At 40.7% G+C, this 24720-nt stretch overlaps 1 protein-coding gene across 4 annotated transcripts in view; it reads left to right on the plus strand.

Annotated features, from left to right (window-relative positions):
* The window catches only part of LOC104956561 (latrophilin-2-like), a 45557-nt gene that overhangs the window by 16382 nt on the left and 4455 nt on the right, over positions 1-24720 (plus strand). Inside the window, exons 3-11 of one of the 4 annotated variants that reach the window (XM_010784058.1) lie at positions 970-1079; positions 3538-3552; positions 4697-5497; positions 13255-13551; positions 15759-15859; positions 17447-17632; positions 19678-19716; positions 22730-22913; positions 24486-24608. In XM_010784058.1, the coding sequence (XP_010782360.1) occupies positions 970-1079; positions 3538-3552; positions 4697-5497; positions 13255-13551; positions 15759-15859; positions 17447-17632; positions 19678-19716; positions 22730-22913; positions 24486-24608 (1856 nt within the window). The remainder of the gene's footprint in view (positions 1-969; positions 1080-3537; positions 3553-4696; positions 5498-13254; positions 13552-15758; positions 15860-17446; positions 17633-19677; positions 19717-22729; positions 22914-24485; positions 24609-24720) is intronic. The other 3 variants (XM_010784060.1, XM_010784059.1, XM_010784061.1) reach the window with 3 other exon arrangements.

A 24720-nucleotide genomic window follows, 5' to 3' on the forward strand; every position in this document is an offset into this window, starting at 1 on the left:
ATTCTTGAGTTTAACATCCTGCATAGCTGACATTGCAGAGTCAAGGCCCTATGAGCATGTTGTGCTGCACAAACCCATTTTGCAGCAACAAAAAGCCTCTTGAATTACTAATGATTCTTTGAAAGTCATGCTCAATGTTGAAATGTATGTCCAGCTTGCATGACTGCTACTGACCTTCTGAAATATTTATCTCAGGCTTGCAAATTGTTGAATGTCCTACTTTGGTGCCAATTTCTTCTTGTTTGCCTCTGTTACTGCTGACAATATTCTCAATCCCTCGGCCTCAAGAGAACTTGATTGAAGTGGAGCCAGTTTCACCCTATACAGTATTTACACAAACTCAGTCCTCTGCTGTTCTTCTTTCCCCCTCTCCGTCTTTACTTGAGCTTTCAAAGCACTCAGAAACATATGCACACAAACACTCACACACCTACACAAACACTCACACTATTGCAATTCACACAACTGTGTTGATTTACGGAGGTTCATTATTTCATACTGGAGGACAAATAACCTCTCCATAGAAAGGACACATTCAAGTCGAGTTTGTTGCACACATGCAAAGGAGGGGCACCGTTTCACCAGAGGCCACCATTCCAGTCCACTCACATGTCATCGCCACCTGTCCCGTGTGTTTAATGAATGTCTTCCCTTTCAATAGCGATATGAAGATGCTGTTAAAGGAAATGCCATTGCTAATTCCTAACATGCCTTAGCTGCTGCTATCTCACTCTTTTATTCATTATCACATCCATTTACACTCCTTTTTAATGCTTTCATTCCTCTCTCAGTTTGCCAAGGTTTAATCTAGAATGCATATGTGACAGTCCTGGCTGGGATTTCATCAATATCTTTGTAGCTGTAACATTGAACTTTTTCCCCGCTCTGCGTTATTAATGTTGTCATTGCGGAGTACTCTTGCTGTGGGTAGTCATGATGAAATCTCTGGTCAATCTTTTCTTTTTCTAGGTGCAACAACCGTACGCAGTGTGTGGTTGTCACTGGCTCTGATGTCTTTCCTGATCCATGCCCTGGCACCTACAAGTACTTAGAGGTCCAGTATGAGTGTGTTCCCTATAGTAAGTATCGCCATCCAAATCTCATACTGAACTCTTATTGTGTGTTTAAAGTGTCTGTAGACTAGACAAATGTGCTGTAACTACAGTTTCTATGGTTGGAAGACAATGTTTGTTTTACAGATGATACTTCAACCGGACGACTGGCATTAACAATGATGAATTAAGTTGATGTATTGAAGCATTGCTGTCATTTAAAGGATCAGTTCCCCCAAATTACAAACAAAATATATCTTCTTCAATTATCTCCAGTGGAATTCAGCCTTGCAGATGGTTTTGGTTTAAAATTGGCAGGTTCTGACATTTCTGTCTTCAGGCTTTGATAGCTGCTTCCTTTTTGAATCTGGTTCCCGGTTGGCAAAGCACCCAGATTCGTTAAGCTCAAGGGCTAAAGACTCCCTTATTGGACCCTTTTGTTATTTATGTTAATTGTTGTTAATTTTGTTATACCTTATCTGAAACTTCTGTTTGTTGTCTGGTAAATGTGCTATCTGCAAGCCAGTGTTTGAACTCAAGTCTGTTTGTGATGGAGAATCGCAACTAGACCAGATGTTTTTTTTTTAGTTCAACAAGACCAACTTCTAAACATATCAAATAAATAATTTAAGTCCCTGAGTTCTGTGAAGGGATCTCTGTTTTTTAGGCCAAGCAGCTCATAAAAAACCAGGTGTAAAAGTAATAGGATCTGACTGTTATTATTATATTATAGTTCTACATATTGAACATGTCTTTTCAGGTAGTTTTTTAAGGTTTTGAACCTTATTAATACCACTAAAACGGTAGTACTAAAGTGTAAATGGTAACATATATTAATGGACATTTTAGTTGTACAGAAGTTTAATTAGAGGTGGTAAAGTTAAACCTTATTTCATTTGAAATAATTCAGGATACTGAATTAGGATTGAATACAAACCCCATTCCCATGTGTGAGATTTCTGCTTCCATCTCAAAAGTAAATGAAATTTGTGGTTTTGAGTTTTACATTTATTAAAACCTAGATTTCAAAACATGTCAACAGCAAAAAATTATAATTTCAGAAACATTCTCTTTTGCAGTTAATCCATAAAAAACTTTTGATTAAACAACTTTCTACTTACATCGTGAATAGAAATAGTACCAGTAGTGCTGTGAGCTCCTCAAACTAAATTACATCCAACTCCTGAGTGGCAGGTATTTCCAAACCTGAGCAAATACAACCAAAACTATCTGCATGATGAGTTACCATAAGGGGGAACTGAAGAAATCTGGTGAATTCACATTTGAAATTGCTTTAATAACACTGCCTTTTTTGTGTCTTTAGCTGAAATAGAAAAAGGAGGCTATTCAAAGAAATGGCTACATTAAAGGTCTTACATTAGTACTTTGTGTTCCTTAATGTCTTGTGGAAACATACTCCAGAAACCACTAAAGTGAAACCGCATAAGTGACAATAATCCTACAAATGTAACCAAATTCCTGTACTCGGTCATTGATCAGCTTAAGTGTTTCGCTGTGAACATGGTATAATTAAATGCACTGCAGAGTTATTTAAATCCAACACTATTATAAACTCTGTCTATGGTATCTGATTTGAGTTAATCTACCTTTTAAAAGGGTGTTTTAGAGTAGTTTATAAAAGCAGCTTTAGGCGTCACTCCTGCCTGTGAAAGTACTTAGTAGTTAAGTTTATGAATTGTAAACATTTCCCGAAATATTCACCTCTTTTTCTCTTCTTTCAAACAGACCTCCCTTTCACCTCCTGTCTCATTCCCCCCCCTCCCCCACCCCCCCCCGACTAACCTCTGTGCTCTCTTTTTTTTTTACTTCTAATCTTTCACACTATATTGTCTCCAGCCTTTCCTCCTCTACCAGCAGCTTCAACAGTCCAGTAAATAAACTCCATATTAGGCCGACTGCTCATCAGTCATCTCATGTGCTGTCTCCTTGGCTCATTTAAGAGTTTGGTCTGTAACATTAGCACCGTGTCATGTGTTACGCGTGTGGGCGAGCAAATATGGAATCGAGTTTTAATTTATGTTTATAAAGTTTGAACAAATTCCACCCTCAGTCAATCGTTGCCAATGATAACTCCTGTGATGTTTGACTAAGAATGTTATCCATCTAAATATGACCTCTTAGGAGAAGCATCTTTAAAGGAATTTGTTCTGCTTTAACATCGGCCAATGCAGTATTTTGTTGGCAGTTAAAGACAGTAGGAATGAGAAGTTTAATGCGCTGGAAATCATTGCACATAGCTTGTCTCCAGCCATAACTTGTCTGTTTTTATATCCTAGGATGAGAGGCTGTTTCACTAACAAACTCTTTTTTTCCGCTAGTTCTTTTTCCCAAAACAGCCCTGCAGTTCATCTCATGGTCATATCCTCCAGCTAATTCTTCTCTTTGTACCTGGTAGTTGACTCGTGATAACCTTTCTCTCCCTTTTGCACTCTTTTTTTGCTTTCTTTTCCAATGCCTGAAATAGAAGTGGAGCAAAAAGGTAAATGAGTGGTCTGGTCCCCCCCTTCCCCCTCTGACTCCTTGTTCTGTGGTGTTGAGTACAGCTCCCCTCACGTCTCCTCCCCCTCCTGATTGCCTCTACTGTCAAATGCTAAACCCATAGGAGGATTTGTTGCACCCATGGAGTACAAATTCATTTCCAAACAGAATTTCATATGACATCCACGGTCATGGAAAGTAGATTCTTTTCGCGCAATGTGAAAGAAAACGCCAACTGTTGGGTGTTGATTTGTTCCAGGGACTCTTGCCTAGCACTGTGTGAACCCTTGAAGAATGAGTAATTGTGTTATATATTCTTATTTGGCATAGTCCTGCTTGGCCCAACTTCTGCTGCACCCATAGCACGTGATGTGAAATAGCAATGATGGCTGAGTGAGATTGGCAAAGAATACAAAAAAAATGTGAAAGGAAAACAAGAATTCACTCCGTTCCTTTTTATCCAGAACCAATTCATTTAAAATCGTCTAAACTGTATCCTTGCCATGGCCTCCCTCACCCATCAGTGATTACTCCTGTCTTTTGCCTCAGAAGTAGTGAAAATCCTTTACCACTGTTGTTCGATCTATTTCCCAACACTCCACTTTCATTTGACCTCTGCTTTGCTGCCGCCACCACCATTGACAACCTTTTGTTCACTCTTATCACAAGATGTGAAGTATGTTCCCTTTTCATTTTGGTTTATGACCCCAGTCATGTTAGTATGCATGTGTAGTGTGTCCATATACCCAGCTGTTCATGTGCATTGGACGTCAGAGACAGACTGGTATTCAAAAAAAGGGAAGTGTGAACTCTACTCCTCCCCTTTCCCATGTCTTTCATTTGCAGGATTTTTACCCTTTTTGTTCCCATTTTATGTTGTTTTGTCCCTGTCAGGATGTAGCAGCAGACGCTTGAGATGCAAGTTCACGTTAACGCACACATTCATTTATTTTCTTTTTTCCCTATTCATTAGCAGTAGCACAAAAGCACTTGTTAAAACATTCCTCCAAATTCACAACCCCTGATCTTTCTTATCCTGCACTTGAGTTGTACAGCAGCAAGAATGATGCGTGTCAAATGTGTTTCATTTATCTGAAATACTTTTTCCTTACTGTATTTTGTTTTACTCTCTTCTCTGTCACTAGTTTTCATTTGTCCCGGGACTCTGAAAGGCATAGGAGACGCCACCTTCCTGTTTGAGGCAGAGCAGCAAGCGGGCTCATGGTGCAGAGACCCTCTGCAGGCCGGTGATAAAGTCTTCTTCATGCCCTGGACGCCATACCGCACTGACACGCTCATCGAGTACGTCTCTCTGGAAGACTTCAAAAATGGTCGCCAGACAACCACGTATAAACTGCCGCACCGTGTTGATGGGACAGGCTTTGTGGCCTACGATGGCGCCATCTTCTTTAACAAAGAACGCACTCGCAACATTGTCAAGTTTGACCTGCGTACACGCATCAAAAGTGGCGAGGCTATCGTTAACAATGCCAACTATCACGACACCTCGCCTTACCGCTGGGGTGGCAAGACGGACATTGACCTGGCAGTAGACGAGAGGGGCTTGTGGGTAATCTACGCCACAGAACAGAACAATGGGCGCATTGTGGTGAGCCAGCTGAACCCGTACACTCTCCGCTTCGAGGCCACATGGGACACGGCGTACGACAAGCGCTCGGCCTCCAACGCCTTCATGGTGTGCGGCGTGCTGCATGTGGTCCGCTCGACCTACGAAGAGAACGAGAGCGAGGCCAGCAAGAGCCAAATTGATTACATCTACAACACCAAGATAAGCCAGGGCGAGTACATCGACATCCTCTTCCCCAACCAGTACCAGTATATCACTGCTGTGGATTACAACCCCAGGGACAACCAGCTATACGTGTGGAATAACTTTTACATCTTGCGCTACGACTTGGACTTCGGGCCTCCGGATCCTGCTGAAAGTGAGAGCTGCTCCATTTTTCTGTTTAATTATTCTCTTTTGTCTATTGTTTGGTTACAGCTAGTCATATCACAGATGGCTGCCTTTTAATTTTGGATGCAATTCAGGTGTGATAAAGAAAAAAGGGTTGTGTTAGTCTTGGGGAAAGGGCTCATTTGCAGACAGAAATTACAAATTCACCTTGGAATGAGGGATAGCTCCCAGAAGGGTTGCGCCTCTTCAGAAACCCGTTTCTTTATTACCATGAGGCAAGCTGAGGCACTCTCACCAGCTGAAGCTTGGACCTTATCAAATTCTTTAATCTCAGGCTTTACCCGAAACCATTGTGAATATAAATATGAAATACCGGGAATACATTTGTGAAGTATTGTTCACAGTCTGACCAAGGTCATCCTCTTCCCATTGCCTTGGGATTTTAAATTGTGTTGCCATGGCTACTTCATCAACTTCACAGCCTTTTTTTTCTTTTCTTTTTTTTTTTTACAATAGATTAGGAGATAATAGCCATCCTATTGTAGCATGATATTTTAAAGTACCAGGCCGATGTGTGTGTGCGTTGTGTACCACATGGTGAATCACAAGAGCGCACAAGAGTAGCTGTAAAAAGAGAGATCAATTACAGTGAAGAATCTTGTCAGGCGGTTAGAGAGCTTAAATTAATCTGTGAAGTGCTGAGAGGTGACATATGTGTCATCAGACAGAGACCTTGCATTAAGATGGTAATGGGCCTAATTGCCTGACAGCAGCCGCCTTATCCCATAGAGCCGGGCCATGTCTCCTGTGTGAAATGGGGAAATCAGGATCTTGACCCGAAGTCTCGTTACGCTAGAAGCTCATGTTGCCCCTGAGCACTGGTCTGGATTAAATTATGATTTTAACTTCTGGATATTCGGGAGGGGTTGCCGGGGGGAAATTTGAGTCCTGACCTGAGCTCCCGAAGGGGGGGTTAGCGTTGATATCTCAATGGCGGCTGTGTGCTCCTGAACTTTGGCCTCTTGTCAACAAGTCTGTTTGTATTCCTGCCGTTCCCTGGAATCTCCCCAGCATGATAACTCGACACCCACGAGGTGGGGGTGGAGGGGGTACAACTTTACGCCTGTTCTGCTGAACAACCCTAGCCTCCATTTAGAGTATGTTGGAGGAGATATGAAAATACTCAAAGTTTAATGAGTTCTCCATGCATGCAAACTGCCTGCTCAACTGTTCACGTCCTGATGTATGTAAATGTAATTAACAAGTGAATTATCATAATTACCCTCCTTGTCTCAAAAGAGGCTCAGGGAGAGGAGGAAAGTGGCCATCACAGAGTATTTTCAATGAAGGGTTTAATGTGCTCTCTCAGCTACTGTAATGCCTCGGTAAACATAAATGCCACATAGGCGCAGAGTTGCCACTTGCTTCATGAACAGCACGTTTAATGAAGGAACCCAACAGAACATCGTTGATAGTTGATTTCCCTCATTATTCTAAATACCCGTATCCTTTCGCTGTTTTGTTATTGGGATCCAATCAGAAATGCATCCTTGCAGCACAACTTGTCACTGTGCATCATTAAGTGCGGAACATTTTTAAATGTTGTGAGCTCAAGAAGGAGAGCGGGCATCTCATGGCGCCAAGGCCAACGGCAGCACGCCACACTTTTTTGAATGGCACTTGAAAATAATTGGTTCTTGTTTATTAGCTTCTTCTTTTTGTCTGGATCTACACCTTTAACTTCTTTACTGTGTAGCTATTAAGATTTATTGCTGCCCATGATATGGTGTTGAATTAAACAACCTATTCTGCAGAGTAATCTAATGGTGCTGAAATAATGTCTCTCTCTCTGAAACTGAGGGGCCCTCGAGGCGTAAAGAAAATTAATTGTGCCCATTAAGATTCATCGACCACAGAGAGAAGTTACTTCGAACACCAAACCCGCTGCATTTCTCTCCTTTGTAGAACTCATGCAACACAACGAGCGTCAGTGTCCTTTTCTGTCAGAAGCATCAACCTTCACTGTATTGCTCATCCTAGAGGGGTGCTGAAGTGCTGGCAGGGTTAGGGGTTTCTATTAAGAGAGTTTGAGAAAAGTGATCAAAGCAGAAAATAGTTGAACTTGGCGGAATCTTTCTTTACCTTGTGTAGAGTGTTTGTAACACTTTGGGTTTCTTAATTCTGGCCCTGGTTGAATTGATTAGCTAGGATCTTTACCCGTATTGATCTTTCAGCTTATTGTTGCAGACAATTCACACGCATTTAAAGAAAATGTCTAACCTCTGTTAATTCATTGTGAACACAAAACAGCAATGATCAATACTTAGAGAGTCCACCTTCTCAGAGGTCTTTCTGAATGAGGTGCATGCCAATAGAAAGCACACCAAAGCGCCGCCGTTACAAAACTGAAAGGGACACCGTTAATGTATTCTCTGTGATGTGCAAAAGCATTAACTGATTTCAGTCCAATGAATTCAGAAAAACCAATCAAGGGAGTTGGCAATTGCCGAGAGCATTTCAAACTAACAAGGAGAGAGAGGAGAAAATTAATTTGTATTTGAGGTAGCATTGATCGGAAGCCTTAAAGACGAGAGGCATAAAATGAATGGCTTTGTCCGAAAGGCTTAGCCACTCAGCTTAATCTGGAAGCAGTGAGCACAAGTGGGCTCAGAGCTGAATTGAAATGTCAAGCAAAAGTACTATTTCATATCCTGGATGCCACATGATAGATATCTATCATTACAAAGCTGGTGTGTTTTTTTGTTTTTTTTTGCTCAGCCATTTTGTGACTAAACCCAGCTGAGCATCTTGATGCACTTTGGTATATCCCTGTGCGACGCTTCCGAGTGGGCCGTCAAGACAGAGGACATTTATAGATGTCTCATGCACTAAGCCTGTGTTCCACCTCTGAAGCATGATGTTCGGTTACAGGAATAAAGGCTCAGGTAAGGGAGTCAGGAGATTTGCAATAGCTCTACTTGTTATTCTCAGTCTGTATCAACCCCGACAAGATTATGGCAGAAAATTGTTTAAGTCGACATTATATGTGTAGACGACAGTGATGTTTGAAATGTTTTTGCTCCGAGTGTATTTCTGTCTGCACATATATCTTTCTGTCTGCATGCATGGGTCTTTATTGTGAGCCTTCGTCTGACTCAGACCATCTAGTTGTGACTGCTCTGTTTCGGCTGCTCCCCAGTACTCAGTTTCAGGCATCATAAATTACCCTGCACAGACACAGGATATGTCCGGCAGAGCTTTTTCCGTCTAGTGCTCTTTAAAGAACAAGTGTCAAAAAAGCAGTGAGGCCCTGAAACAATTTATCGATGCCTTGAGTTTTTCCATTAAGCAGAAATCAAGACATATTCCACAGCATTGGTTAGGAAACTACAGCTGAATTGCATTGTGGTCCTTCACCGTCCATGCCAAGCCGTATGCTCCTGTCACGTAGGTTTGGATGAAGCAGAACAGCATGAGCGCATTTAACAGCCTAATGTAAAATTCATGTCTTCAGGGACCTGTTTCTCTGTCATTAATTACCAACACTGGCTCTAGGTAAAGACACAAAAAAGACCAACTGTAGCTCGCACACGGATCCTCTGCTCTGAGATGGTCTTGTTACTGAGTCAAGCTTTAATGCACAATGAATACAGATATATGAAGCCCCACACACATGGAGGCACACATGTCTTACTCATTGTGGTATATTAGGACTGACAGCGTGGCAACACCCTATTGGTTTGGGTAAAGCAAAAGTCTAGGCCATTTTGGGATATATGTTCATTCCATAGGCTAGCAAGTCTGCATTGCACATACAATAACAATGGCAGGAACGTCAGAAAGATCGGACCACAATGTTTAACTAAATATCTTTAAATGTTAAAGTTACGTTTCAAACTACAACAGAAATACCTGGCTACCTGGAAGTGATTGTTTTTGTTAGCACAACATCATGGTTATTTGGTGTATGATAACCCTTTAAAGGGAAACATCACATTTTTACTCTTACAATTTAAGTGTGTGAGCTTTAAAGGTGCTTAAATGAGCTTAATGACTTGTATTATCTTTGGACAGAGCCAGGCTATCTTGCCTCTCTGTTGTCCAGTCCATGTGCTAAGCTAACTAGCAGCTGGCTACACCCTTACATTTGTCGTGCTGTATGCCTACCTTTTCTTATTCTTGTTCTTGAATTTCAAGTTCACGGTGCATTCACCACGTTTTCGTTTTCATTTTGGTCACCTTTTCATATGGGTTAGAAAGTATGCAGCTGAATAAGGTGCTTCTCGCTTTGACGAAAGCTAACTTTCAAGGGCAAGAAAAGAGGACTGCGGCACACATTTATCGCTTTCAGCCTTTTCTTCAGTGCAAACAAACCCTGCTGTAGAGATATTCTTTTGACTGAGCACTGCCTATTTGATTTTTCCTTACAACTATAAGTGTCTATTTGTCATTGTACTTGGTGGATTAGCCTTGTATGTGATTCATCTTAAAAATGTTAAACCAATTAAAAACCGCTTGATTTGGTTGGGACTTGTCATTGCTCTTCCGTAATAGCCGGTATTAGGCAGCTTATGATGCATTTATTCTGCCGTTTGTAATTCTAACTGCTTTTTACTGTATGTGTAATTTTAAATAGGGAAAGCCTATTTTAGTGTTGCAGAGTAAGCCGCACAAGCAAGGCAAAATATAATATCTACATCTCTGATCATCTGATTCTGGTTTAATATTGTTTTGTCATCTCACTCTCACGCAGATACTTATATTACTCTGGGGGCCTATAAAGTAATGAATCTAATTCTACTTCATCTCTGATATCTTGATTGATGATCTTGCATAATGGTTTTAATTTTTTTAAGCTCTGTTTAATTTTACACACTCTGGTTTAGACTTTGGTGACAGCCATTTGTCAAATCTTCAATCTCCAACTCTTCTATTATTTACAAGAGGTATTATTCAGCATATGGCGACAGTATGCCTCTGGTGTCAGATTGCCCATAAAGAGTGACTTCACTGCCTCTTGAGAGAAATGGCAGCTAATTGGTGCAGCCCTCTCTTGGTTGAGTGCTATCAGAGGACACGGCACTCTTACTGGAGGGGAATGTGCTCTCCACAATCAAAAGAAAATTGTAGCACGTATGCTGCAGAGACATCAAAATAAACCCGCAAATGATTCAACATCTGACAAGCACATTGCTTGATGTAATATTAAATGAGTATGTTTTTTTATGTGATATTCTCAATGTCCTTCATAATTACTCTCTGATTACCCTAGACTGTAAATATCAACAAAGATTGTATCTTGTCTTTGATTAAAAAAAAATAATGATTCGGTGGCCATCTTAAAACCCCTTATTATTAAAGCGATATGAATTCATGAATCTGACTGACAGTGAAAAATTAGAAAACAACTTAATGTTTAGTAGAATGAAATGACTAAACAATAGTTTAAATATGATTTTTTTTTTTTATAAATACAATCTTCTTTAGATAAAGTGAATTAGGACTGCAAAATTATATAAATGTTAGATTACTCTGCTAAATATCTCAGATAATACATTCATTGTTTGGTCTCTTATATATCAGAAAATAGTGAAATAACAAAGCCAGGTTTTCTTTGTATTATACACAGTCTATAAGGAAAATAATGGTCGGATTAATTGAAAATGATAAAAGTTATTTGTTGCAGCACTAACATGTAGATGTGGACACATATCTTTCTTTACATTGTACGTAATAATCCAAGTTTTTGCAGCTTCTCTGAATTGTTTGAATTGCTGATGATAATTACAGCTATTAAAAAGCTTTTTCAGAAATGACAAAGAAACACTGAACAGAACATGTCTCTGTGCTGTATGATAATGTGTGATCAAGTGTGTGTGGGTGGCAGAGGGCTTTGGACTCAGGAGTTGGAGCAATATGGTTTCAGGAGCAGGTTAATCAGTTGACGCAAAAAAGTTGTTTCAGGCAGATGCATATTAGGGCTCATATCAGCCTGTGGGAAGCAGAAGTTTGCTCAGGTATGGAGAGGTTTAATATTCTCAAACCTAATTACACTTGCCCTTGTATTGCATTATACCTGAATATTGAATCAAAAGAGTCAGCCCATGAATCATCTCTCTTTTCCTGAGTCAATAAAAAAGCTTCAAAGGGTATACATAATATATGTGAAACATTTTCTTTTTTAAATAGCAAGTTATGTTAAGGGAAAAAAGTGTTTTAGCGTACTTCTATATGGCAAATTCCTTTCAACTAATTTATGTTAAAATATAAATAAAGTATTAAATCTTTTATCTGATATTACTTCTAAATAAAAGGCAATGGTGATCCTGTCCACTAAGAGATATAACAAGACATTTCTAATTGTCAGCGGTCCAGTTTCTTAATTTCCCTTGTTTCCTGGGAGTAATTGTGATACCTTCAAACCTGTGGGGGCTAACCGAACACTTCATGACAGTCTGCCCAAGTTAACCGCACATGTCAGCTGTTACTTTTGCTGCCGTGCTGCGCTGTGAACGGGTGGATAACAGACACACAATGACTGAGTGTAAGGTAATTAGCCAGAGCTCCTGATAGGAGTAAAGGTCATTGAGTGAAATGTCACAACTCAGCCGGCACCGCAGGGAGGTTTGCAGCTTATCTTCCTACAGTGAGCATCACAGAAATACTGCTACCTCCCTGCCGTGGCCTCCTGACTACATCGCCAAATATCAGCTTTGTAATAAACTCAGATATTTCACTGAAATGAAAAAGCAAAGATTCCCCTGACTGGCTGATTAGTGTGAAACGTGAAATGTGGGCTTTGTCACCGCTCTCTCTCAGGAAATGGAGATATTTGTCTGATGATGGAGTGTCAGATAGCATGATATTGCATTTTCCTAGAAGCACCAAGGGAACGTGAAGACAACACTTTAGGGCCTTTCACAAAGTCAGACCTCATTGTGAGGAGCTGCTTTTATCTCTAAATACAATCAGGTGGTTGTGGCTGAAAACGTATAATGATTAATATAGGAGACTACCATATCCATATAGACACACATACCCAGATACATATAAACATTCATCATGTTTTATTTTTATTGGCTATTCATACTGTATACAATTGATAGATTTCCTATTCCTGCTCTCATTTCCTAGTTATCTCCAGGCTCTTTGCAGTGGCTATACATCTGTTGCGGACGCAGTGGTCTTAAGCAGAAACACACCTGAGCAATGGAGCAAACACAAGCACACTTGCACACTAGCATGTGCACATTCACATATAGATTTGCTTCGCAGGGTGGGCGTGGATTGGATATAGTGGAATCACATTATTGCTGATGTATGTTTTTGCCTGGAGCACTGCAGTTCTCCTTCAGCACGGCAGCTTTATTAAAGTGATAGAGATAAACTAGACAGAAAAAAGTAAAATGCAGACAGGCTTTATCTTCATTGTTGACATTTAATCAGCCCAAGGTACTGACTCTGTTGGAAGGAAATCACTGCTTTTGTCAAAGGATGCCCCACCAACACCGCTTGTCTTGTTTATGGCCTTGTGAAAACTAAAAATAGCAAGAGAGAGATAGATGTTTGGTGTTGGCAGGTTTGCCTTGCTTTTTTTTGTGAAGGAACAAAAAAGAGGTGGAGTTACGGGTGAAAGCTGCATGAAGCTTTTTATTTCCAGAAATCATGGGCAGCAGTAACTCAGTGCCAACGAGCCACGGTACTCCATTGCTAGAAACGATGGCAGCTCAAGTAAAAAGACATTTATGAGTCAAGCCCTAGCATCTACACCCTTTCTCTCTCCAGTGCCAACCAGTGAAGATTTCTCCATCTCGCCATCTATAAGCAAGACCACCGTCATCAGCACCACGGCCGCGTCCACCATGAAGGGGCAGGGCGACACCACTGTAGTAGGAGCAGATCCAAGAGATGGGAGGGACCCGTTTGAGGACAAAAGTGGCTCAAGTACAGCAGAACCCACCGTCGCTGAGCTGCCACCGACACCAAGGCGCTTCTGTGAGGACACCCGGAGGAGAGCCATCGACTGGCCCCAGACCCACACTGGGAGCACTGTGGAGAGGCCCTGTCCTAAAGGGACCAAAGGTAGGCCCACCATTACATTTACAGTGAATTCTAATATCAATCAATCAAAGTTTATTTATGTAGCCCGATATCATACATTTTACATTTGTCTCAGTGGACTTTACAGTTTGTACAGAGTAGGGCTGCACGATTTTGGGAAAAAATCTAATTGCGATTTTTCTGACAAATATTGCGATTGCGATTCGAATTGCGATATTTGTTTTTAAGTGACCCAACGTAAGTTTATTGTAAAATGCGGCCATATCTCCGGCTAGGAAGGTCGTATCAACATGCTCCCGTCTCTAGCACCCCCGCAGCCCGAGCTACGAGTGAAAGAACTAAACTTACATGAAACTTCCGTTGGGTTGCTTTAAAGTCAAGCTTCAGTTTAAGATTCACCCTGTAATAGATGTAACACATGTGATGGAGCATTACTAACCTGACTCAGATGGTTTGTTTTGAAAGGGCAGGCCTTTCAAAAATACTTGGCAGGTGATTGGATCAATCTGTCTATCACCTTCTATCATGGGCCACTTCTGATTGGTTAACCATTGGTACATGTGGAGCACAGCACAGCACTTCTGATTGGTGTGGATGACTGACACACAAGAAAAAAAAAAAAATGGTAAAAAAAATAGTAAAAAAATTAAAGAATGTTAAAAAAAAATCGCAGGCTTTGCGATTTGATAATCGCATCATTTCAAATCGTGATTTCGATTTAAAATTGGATTAATCGTTCAGCCCTAGTAGCAGAATTATGAATATGACACCCTCTGTCCTTGGACCCTCACATCTGACAAGGACAAACTTCCAAAGAAACCCAACAGTAAATGGGGAAAATATTTGTTTTGATTTTCGAAACCTTCCCCCCCCCCAGATGTTCTCTCTGCAGGATGCTAGTTGTCATTTTCAGAAACAGAAACAGTATTGTGAACAAAAACATAAAAATTTAGTTACATGGTTTTATGGTTTTCTAAGAATAAGGAAACGCAAAAGGTCAAAAGCATTTGATTGTACAATCAGGTTCACGTGTTTTTGTTATATTTTCATCTACATCAAGTCTAGCTATTTTTAATAATCTTGATTATTCGCTACTACCACTCTGTTTTGGTAAACTGTAAGCGTTTTTTCCCCCTCTTTTTTCATTAACAATCAAGCTTTTCAAACAGAGTGTCAGAATCACACTCTCAGCCTACAAATGATCAGGAAGAAAGCTTAAAAGAATATGGTTATTTCCATTGCATCAATTTATTAAGTATACAACATTTTACCCAGTGGGCATGTCAGATTTTAAACTATAATATAGCATGATTAGAGCCTTGTCACTTCCCTGAAAAAATTGTAAAGCTGCTCCTGTTTGTGTGTCATTTTGAAACCCTATAAGAGCACAGGGACAGAGAAAAATGCCCATTGCCCTATTACAGCGTAACAAAATCCCTCAAACAGGGGCTATTTGGTGCGCGGATCTATCTGTTCTGTCTCTGCCTCATTTCCCTCCTAACAGAGCACAGAAACCATGAAGTTAATGGATATCATTTAGGAAGTTATTAATTAGAAAGCACTGCCAAAATCCAATGTCTACATTGTGTCTTAATTACATTCAGACAGTGTCTTCCTAGTTATTTCTCACATTATCATTTCTCCTGCGAGGATAGGAAGCCAGCATTAAGGGGATCATTGTGCTGTTGTAACAGTTCAGTTGACAATGATGCTCACAAAGGAATCCCTCACAAGTTACCTTAACACCTCATCTCAGAGACTGACATGACTGTCAACAGAAAAAGCAGGGCTATTGTGGGATGAAAGTGAAAAAGAGACAATGTTTTGATTTTGGGGGTGAAAAGGGAACGATTCTTAGTTTGTATAATGTATGTTGTCACTGTTGTCAGTGAAGTGGCGTTCATTAGGAATATTTTGACATGCATGGCATATACAATGTTTACAATACTGGAATATGTTTACATTCAATAACAGTTTGTTTGCCAGGTTTGTCCAAGCAATGTAGGAACCTGATAATGTTTTAGTATGCCTCCTACGTGTTTTTCTGTTTTTGTAGACTGTACAAAGCCTGCAGCCCTTTCAAATTGTTTGGAAGTGGTTGCTTCTGCTAAACAGTTAGTTTCCTGCACCAGAGAGTCTGTATGAATGAGGGATCAGCGGGAGGAACTGCATCTGAGCAAAGGTTTTGGCTTCCCTCCAACTGTTGTGTTTATTCTGTGTTACTGCAGGCATCGCCTCCTTCCTCTGCACTGTGGCAGGGGCCTGGTGCTCCAAAGGACCAGACCTCAGCAACTGCACCTCCCACTGGGTGACTCAAGTGGCACAAAAGGTAAAACAGCAATGTGTCAGTTGCAAAATATAGCAGCAAAAAACATGTTACAAGCCAAAAAATAAAACATCTAGTGGCAATTTTTGACCCTTTTGTTTGCTTTCTTTATTTTTCCGAATACTAGCAGAGAGTTGTCAGGAGTAAATAAGATGAAAAGCCTTTTTTTTAAAAGTGTAGCTTATAAGTGTGATGGCAAAATAAATTAGCTATCAAGAGTAAATGCTATGTTCTACCGTCAGTATCTGAGAATCAAAGAGCCAGAGCTTCTTTCTTTTCTGACTCATCTGCTTTGAAGTTCAACAGTCATGCAGGTAGAAATGTAATGAAGACGCACACAGATAATGATTTCAGTAGTCTGAACAGACCGTAATGCAACACAAACACACAACATGTTGCATTCTGAGGAGATTTCTCTCGACCTGAAAAACACTTTGCACCTGCAGGAGGTTCAGAGAGGGCTTTTGGTAGCTGGCATTGTCACAATTACTAATTATAGGTTTTTGAAGTATAGCATATTAAAGAAACAAGCCGTAGCCACAGGAAATCAGCTTAATGTTTGAGTGTGTTTTATGACACAATGTGTGTACATAGAAGCTTCTCGCAAATGCAAAACACTCAAATAAATTGTGTTAAAGCTTCAATATGATATGTCTGAAAACCCATTAACTGCAAACATGCCATGTTGCCACATTGAGAATAAGGGTAAAACCTACACTTTATTCCAATTTAGAAACGCCCAGTAATATTCTGAGGTGGTTTTATACATTGATAGTCTAGTAGTGACACGAGATAAATATTAGCCTTGGTTAGATATTTTCTCATACTCAAGTGAAAGCAGACACATAATGTGTACGATTGAATGTATTGATTCTATTAGAAATGGCATTGAATTATTATTATATATCAATATATATATAATATGGTGGTTTTGCAGCCATTATACAAACTGTTATGATATTTTCTCTAAGTGGGAGATATACTGATATGTGGCATGCATGTTGCTCCCACTCAGTCACTCGTAGCCGTTGTCTGTATGAAATGACATGAACGCTGCATTAGCTTTCTCCTTGTGAAGTTTAATTGGCAGTGCAAGTCCAAAGTCACATTTTGATTGATGCTTGCATGTATTGCTTCATTTCCCTCTCAGTACAAAATGGAAGAGTAAATTGATTTCTTGTATGCAAAGTGCAAAAAGCTTTATAGCATGGAGATAAGTATACGGTATATACTCTATAGATTTAGTAAGGAATTGGGTCAAAGCTAAGTCAAGGCATGCAGGAGGGCTGTAAAATAACAGCCATGAACACACTGATCACCGATGAGGAAACACTGACAGCTTATTGATTCAGATTTTTATTTTATTTTCTTCAGTTTGTGTGTTAGAGTCATGCCATTATGTTCCGCGATAAACATGCTTCATTGTGTTTATATTCAGCCTGCACACAGTTACTTTTTTTCCTCCTGAACAAGCAATGGGTTGTGACACTCCGGGTGTATGCGGGATACATTATTTCAGCTTCAGCTTGCAGAAGCATCTCAGGCCTGCTTCTCTGACACCCGCCTGTTTTCCCTTGTTGCTGTTTTTAGATTCGGAGTGGCGAAAATGCTGCTAATTTAGCCAATGAGCTGGCACGGCACACACAGGGCCCGGTGTTTGCCGGAGACGTCAGCTCCTCGGTGCGTCTGATGGAGCAGCTCGTGGATATCCTGGATGCTCAGCTGCAGGAGCTCAGACCCAGCGAGAAAGACTCAGCTGGGCGCAGCTTCAACAAGGTACTGTGAAATTCATGTCTCGCATTGGCTCTGTCTCCCTTTCCCCCCAACTCTGTCAGCATGATTCAGGACGTCATTAGCAGGACACCTACTAATACACACACAACACATGCATGCACTCACACACATTCATGGACACGCAGAGTCTTGGGTGAGGGGGCTAGGAAGGCAGGTCTAGCCCTGAGGGGATCTCATTCCTCTACAGCTCCCTAGTAATTACCGGCTTTGGAAACCCAGGCTCACCTGGCAGTTTTACCTTAAAGAAGCTAATGGCCATGAGCCCCCTTACAACACAAAGAATAACTCTTCATTGCTGACAAGTGTGGAACTGCTTCCTCGCTCGTCAGGAAAGGAGTAGGCCCAAGACGTACTTACAGCTCTCAGCTGCAGGCAGTCCCATGGAGAGATGAGTGACAGATTGAAAAATTACATTGTTATTCAGACTTTCTAGACATCAGTTGCTCTGTAAACAAGGTTATTTGCACCAGAATGATGCCCCTGTTTTGTGGCTTTATGTTCAAGACACCTACATTGTTTTTGAAGATCAGAACAGGTTTCCAACTGAGGTGTACATCAAAATAAAAAACTCAGGCTTGTGATTGACTGATGACAAGCAACATTGACAACAGTTAAAGGACATTAGCAAGTTTTGTTGTGTTAACGACAAATCACACGTTCATGATTTGTACTGAAGTAGCTTAAAGGGGACCTATCATAGAAAATGCACTTTGTGATGTCTTTTATACATATGTGTCCCCGGTGCGTCGGGGAACTCAGGCAGCATCAGAAAATAAAACCTTCTCTCTTTTCCTCCGTACCCAAATCTTTTAAAAACGGGTGTACAACGAGCGGATACAGATTCCATCCGAACTGACGTCAAATCTGCAGCGGACCCATCGAAGGTTGCTATCAGAAACAATGCCTGACGTGTTTTGGACGTAATCTCGTCTTTGTTTACATTAGCAAGCCTCGCTAACACTCAGAGCTAACCTGTACTGTGTAGAGCACGTGTTTTTAAAAAGCAGGAAATAGAAAAAGAACTCACTTTGTTATAAACCTGCAAGAGAAAAAGCATTTGAGCTCCATACTATTTCAGAAATAATCCTTGACGTGGTTTAAACAGGATGGCGTTTTATCACAGCAGAATTTAACTTTATCTCCGGTAGAATTCTGATCAGGCATTAGCTCCGCCTCCTCTTATTTTCTCTTTTTTAAGCTAAGGACCCAAGATCCGCGTTTCTCTAACAGGGCTTCAAAAGAGGGGTTTGAGCAGTATGAGGGATGGCTACAATGGGTGAACTGTTTGGTATTTTGAAAAACTTTCACAGACATGTTTTGTATAGGTATGGCCCTACAATATATGTTTCAAATATAGCATGATGGGTCCACTTTAAACAATGATATGGTCCTTTTCGTGTCATGCAGCCCTTTCCCGCAAAGCAACAAGTGGTAAATGGTGGTGAAAATGTCAGCAACCTTGTTTCGGTTGAAGAACTATTTTCCTGTGTGAGTGTTTCCAGGAGGTGTTTATTATGTGAAGGTTGTAATATATAATAAAATGTTATCTCTTTGTTTTCCAATTCTGTGTGAAAGCCACTGTATGTGATTTTCTTCGGTTGGACTCAATTAGGTAGAAGATGGAGATTTATTTAATCCCAAGATACAAACAAAGGGTTTTAATATAAAGTAATCTATCTCCATGCCATGAAATACAAATGGCCTCATCACACATATTTTATCTTTCCATTTATTTTAAAGCATCACTAATTGGGAGCATCAGAATCTAGTCTCAGCATTTTCCCTACACAGCTGTGCATTTCTCATCCCTTCGCCTCACTAATATACATATTCATATTTAGAATTCCCCGGAAAACATTTATAGCCGTCGGGGCATTTCAAGGTTGTAGTTTTTAGACCTGTGCCTTTTCTTCTTTTCATTACTTCTGTATGTTATGGTAAGTGGCATGACTTAATGCTTCCTGTGTTCTTACCACCTCTTTCTACAATCTGTCTTTTGTGCTTGATCCTCTTGTTTTGTGGAAAAGCTTCAAAAAAGAGAGAAGACATGCAGGGCGTACATGAAGGTATAACTACTACTGCAGGCTTTCCGTGTTGCTTTGGTACCCCGATCCCTAATGCCTTACCAACAGCATGCAGCAGTGTCTGTCTCCATGTCCTTGATTGTCTTGTTACAGTTTGTGCCTGGTGACCTGCTTGTACAAGATGTAGCTGCTTCCTCCTCTGACTCGGTTGTCTGTTCCCCCTTCATTCTGTCCAACTGAGGACGCCACTGTCAATATCACTCCGTCTTTGTCCTGTTTCCCCTCCTCTGCGTGCTATCACTTGTAAATCTTTCCTTCTTTTTTTATTTGTCCTCCTTTTCCTCATCCCCCACTCTTTTTATCTCTCTTGTCGACTCTTCATACATTGTGTGAATAATTGCCTTCCCACGGTCGTAATTGCACCTCCCTGTCAGCCAGAAGTGTGATCAAAGTGGCAGTGTGCTCAATTTTCACTTGCTTATAATGTACAATTTCTAGTCTCCCTTGTACCCATAACACAAAAAAAATCTCCTCCACCCGGTGCAGCCGTGTGCTATCTGTGAGATTAATTTCTGAGCCCATTAATATGTTTGTGTTCAATTCGAAGTTTTAGTCTTTCGCCTAGACGTTTTTCCTCTGCTGTACTGAAAAATATTCCCTCGTTTAGGTTCTGCTGAAAGCATGGTGTAAACACTGGGGAGAAGATGCCTTGCATGGCATTATACAAATGAACAGATTTTGTTTCTGTCAGTGGCTCATGGGGGCCCCTAAAAGTTTGAGGGTCTTATTTTACTGAGAGAAAAAGGCCTTACATTTCCCTACGAATATATTTTTCGCAGTGCTAGCAGCATAGCTCTATGGAAGGTCTTGTCGGCCAGTCTATCTCTAGGCCTAGACCACTTTGATCCAGAATGAAAGATCTCTATAACCGTAGAATGGATTGCCAGGACATTTTTCTACAGACATTCATGATGCCCAGAGAATGAATCCTAATGACTTTGTTGATCCCCTCGCTTTTCATGTTGAGGCCCCATGAGGTTGGAATTTGTGGTTTAAAAAGACAGGGGTTTAGCATTGGACTCTCCTTGTGAGACTTATGTTAGACAGTTTGAAGAATATATCAAAATCAAGGCAGCTGAACCACAAACATCATCTCAAGACCTGTAAACAGATGTGTAGGTTACCCTTTAAGAAAAATGTCTCAACAGCTATCTGATGGATTTGCATAACATTTAGACATTCACGTCCCCCCTAAGGATGAATTGCCCTAACTTTGGTGATCCCCTAAACTCAATTTGAATTTGTCCAAATTGCTAAATGTACCATCTGCCTCATTTTAACCTTGTGTGCAGTTCTAATTATCAATGTTAACCTGCTATCCCACTAAGCGCTGAACTTTACACCTGGCAAACGTTGCATCATAATAGTAATAGTTTTAAGGCTAATGTTAGCATTTAGCTAAAAGAAAAGCCTTCAAGTTCAGCCTCACAGATCTGCTAGCTTTACTGCTAGTTCTTGTGAAACTGTTATGTTCATAATAGGTTGTAGCCCTTAGACAGGGATGGCTTGTTAGACGAGCTCATTTCATTTCACTATCTATAGCGAGTTATGGTAGCTCCTCAGGTAGCGCCCCTGTGATTTGCAAAGTGACCTCCACCAAGGCGAGAATTAAAGAGGAGTCAGTCCATACACCGATTCTTCCGGTGCTTCACAAATTAGAGACAAGATTTTATTCCCCCTTTCGGTTTCATGGCTCCTTTGAGGATAGCTCACCGAGGGAGGTTAGTGTCTGTCTCTTGTAATGGCTCCTACCCTATAATAGCCACTGTTCTCTCTCCTGCGCACACACACACACACGGACACATGGACACTTACTCCCATCATAGTCACAGCTCACAGGCTTCCAGTGGCCTGCAAGGTCAGGGCCATAGAGATTGATTTCTGTGCTCTGGACGAGATATTAAGACACGCTGAGAGCCCCGCGTCTGGAAACAGTCATGGCCGTGTTTAATATGATCTCAGTGGGTAAATGTTGCGGTTAATCATATAGTGGTGCAGACTTTGGTTGATTTCTTTTCTTGTTATTTCAGGCAAACGGATAATCCTGTCTGTGGTCAATTAGTGTTTTGGATAATCACAGCTGTGACTAATTGGTACAGTGAGCAGGGCTTGTTGTGGTTAATTACCGTTATTGTGGTGGGCCTTGCTGTGGTTAATGGCACCTATGGTTAAATTGTCACTCTGATTTATACCAGGGGTTGAGCTAGATTAAGAATCTTTGTAAAACTGTCTGTGTTTGGTGGGATTTGGGAAATTGAGGTCGGGGCTGTTGTGTCAGGCAGGAGTCATGAACTCTTCCAGGGTCAAAGGAAACTCCTGTTTTATCAACATATGATACTTGTGTGGGTTTGGTGGAATGTTTTGCTGACTTACTGCTTATCATAAAGCAGGAAATGAAAGGATTGCCATTGAAAACAAGCAGAAATGTTCCCCCATCTTGACTCAAACTGCCACTCTGGACATGGATTACATGATAATGCCCACTTTCCTCCAGGAGAAAAGTGTTCAAGGCCATTATGGGCGGATCCGGTTAGGGAAATAGCACTGTGATTTATGGTGGTACTTGTTGGGAATATACCTTCTTAAAAATAAAGAACTGAGAAAGAAGCTTTGTAGGCAGCTTCATTTAATAAAGAGAAAAGCAAAACATTTGGTTTGTATTTTACATCCCCTCAAGCATTTTTACATTATTCGATAAAGAAAGTGGTCCAAAAGAGGTTTCCTTTGATTAAGCCTTTTATTCATAAACAGAATATTAAATAAAACATACTGCATTTTTTATCATCATTATTATTATTTTAGTTACCCTTGTCTTCCTTGAACCCTCAGTCAGAGTGATGTTGATATTTCAGTGTCAGTCCTTGTTGCTGCTGTCACTGTTAGCCATGCATGCCCTTTCTGTTATTTGCTGCCCGATCCTGTTCTTTGTTATTAAACTGAAGTTATGATCGGAGGAAACAGCGAGCTGACATTTCACTTGTCTCCATGGATACAGGCAATCGTGGACACTGTTGACAACCTCCTGAGGCCGGAAGCTCTGAAATCCTGGAAAGACATGAATTCCACGGAACAATCGCACGCCGCCACCATGCTACTGGATACCCTTGAGGAAGGGGCATTTGTCCTTGCTGAAAACCTGATCGAGCCAGCGATAGTTAAAGTACCCGCAGAGAATATCAGTAAGTCCTTCTCCAACATCTATAAAACTAAAAAATAACAGGAAAATGTCTGTCAGTCACAATTGTCATGCTAATCCTTATTTATTATGTTTGGGCCGTGATCAATCTCTTTAAAAGTGTTTCAAACTGTGTGGTAAAATTGTCTTCAGGGTTGTTTTTTTTTGCTATTCCCAAAGGAGAATATTATTTTTAATAGGGCAATATTTCACTGACATACAAACACTAGATGTATCCAAAACAACAAGAAAATATGCCCTGACAGGCAGTTTATTAGCAACATGGTCTCATTCATTTAAGGCTGTTTTGTGTAGACTGTCATACTTATACTCATAGCTCTTAGTTGCTATGGATATGGTCTCCTACTCACCCTTTTGTCTTATACCTCATTGATTTTTAATATTTTTGCTTTGCATAGTAAAGTCACCTCATTGACTGTGTGCTGAAAGATAAACTGTCCAGACCTCTGGGGGGAAACAAAGAAACCATTTGAATAGCATTGTTCCATTCACACGGCACTCTATCAGTTCTCTCCAAGCCTTTCCCATTAAATGGTAGTTAGCTAAGCTGATAAGGACTAGTTGCTGTGTCTCTTCCAAAAGCACTGATTAATACATTGTGTAATATGCTGTATATTGGACACTTAATCACCGCATCAGGCAGTTTTTATGAGCTTCTCAAGCTCATGCTTATCTGCATATTAGAGATAATATTCCAGCAGAGAAACATGAAAACAGCCATATGAAGAAACACACAATTTCCGAGAGCAGCTTACCTAACCTTCTTTGAAGATTTGGAAAAAAATGGGAAAATTATTGTTGCTCCTAATTAGCAGTTTGTCGAAGAAAGAAAAAAAAAACGGCACCTCGAGGCATGCAACAAGGGCAAGAAGAGGGGAGGGAAAGAGAAGTAGAAACTACACTGAGGAGGGGTGCAACCAGAGACAATTCCTCATCTCCGACTGTCAGAAGCCATCTATCTGAGGAAGTGAGGCCGTTTCTGATGGGAGGGAGTGTGCTGATACGTGTGTCCTCCTGACCCCTCAGTAATTTCACACATCAAAGGGAACACCACCCGGCAGCTGGCATGCCGGAGAGAGGGGCTGCTGGAATTTGGAGGATTTTCAGAGATTTGCTTGTCGAGCCCAGAGTTATCTGAACCCACAGGGGAGAAAAAAGTAAAAGTAAAATCTCAATGATATTTTTGATCCTATGAATATTTGACATTCATGCTGCAGTAGGCTGCATGCTTGCATTTGCTCATCCTCTATCACTGCCCTTGTTGTCATTTTATCTTTTAGTTCCTGCCTCGGAGGCTTTTACAATGCCAACTAACAGCTTAGCGACATGGTCCTTTAAGTAAATGACACTCTACGGGGTCTGGACAATAATATAAGATGATGTTACTGGTACAATGAACCTTGAGTCTTTACACACACCCCGCTTAGAATTAGGGGAGCTCTGTTAAACACCACATATCGCTTTTTGAGATTATTCCCAATGAGTAATACATCCCTCTTTTTCTATCTCTTTTTCTATCTCTTTCTCATTCCCCTCACGCTCTACCATCTCTCAGTGTTGGATGTGTATGTGTTAAGCACCGACGGTCAGGTGCAAGACTTCAGGTTTCCTCAGACAAGCAAGGGTGGAGCGTCTCTTCGGCTTTCCTCCAACACGGTCAAGGTCAACAGCAAAAATGGTGAGAAATAAAACATTGAATCATTGTTATGACAAGTTGTTCCCAAAATCTGAAAGTATTTCTTTAATATTTTGCCCATGACTGCAAAATCAATCCTTTTTTTGTGATTCAT

This window comes from Notothenia coriiceps, unplaced genomic scaffold, assembly GCF_000735185.1.
Source record: "Notothenia coriiceps isolate Sejong01 unplaced genomic scaffold, NC01 NC01_scaffold00026100, whole genome shotgun sequence".
Taxonomy (NCBI): Eukaryota; Metazoa; Chordata; class Actinopteri; order Perciformes; family Nototheniidae; genus Notothenia; species Notothenia coriiceps.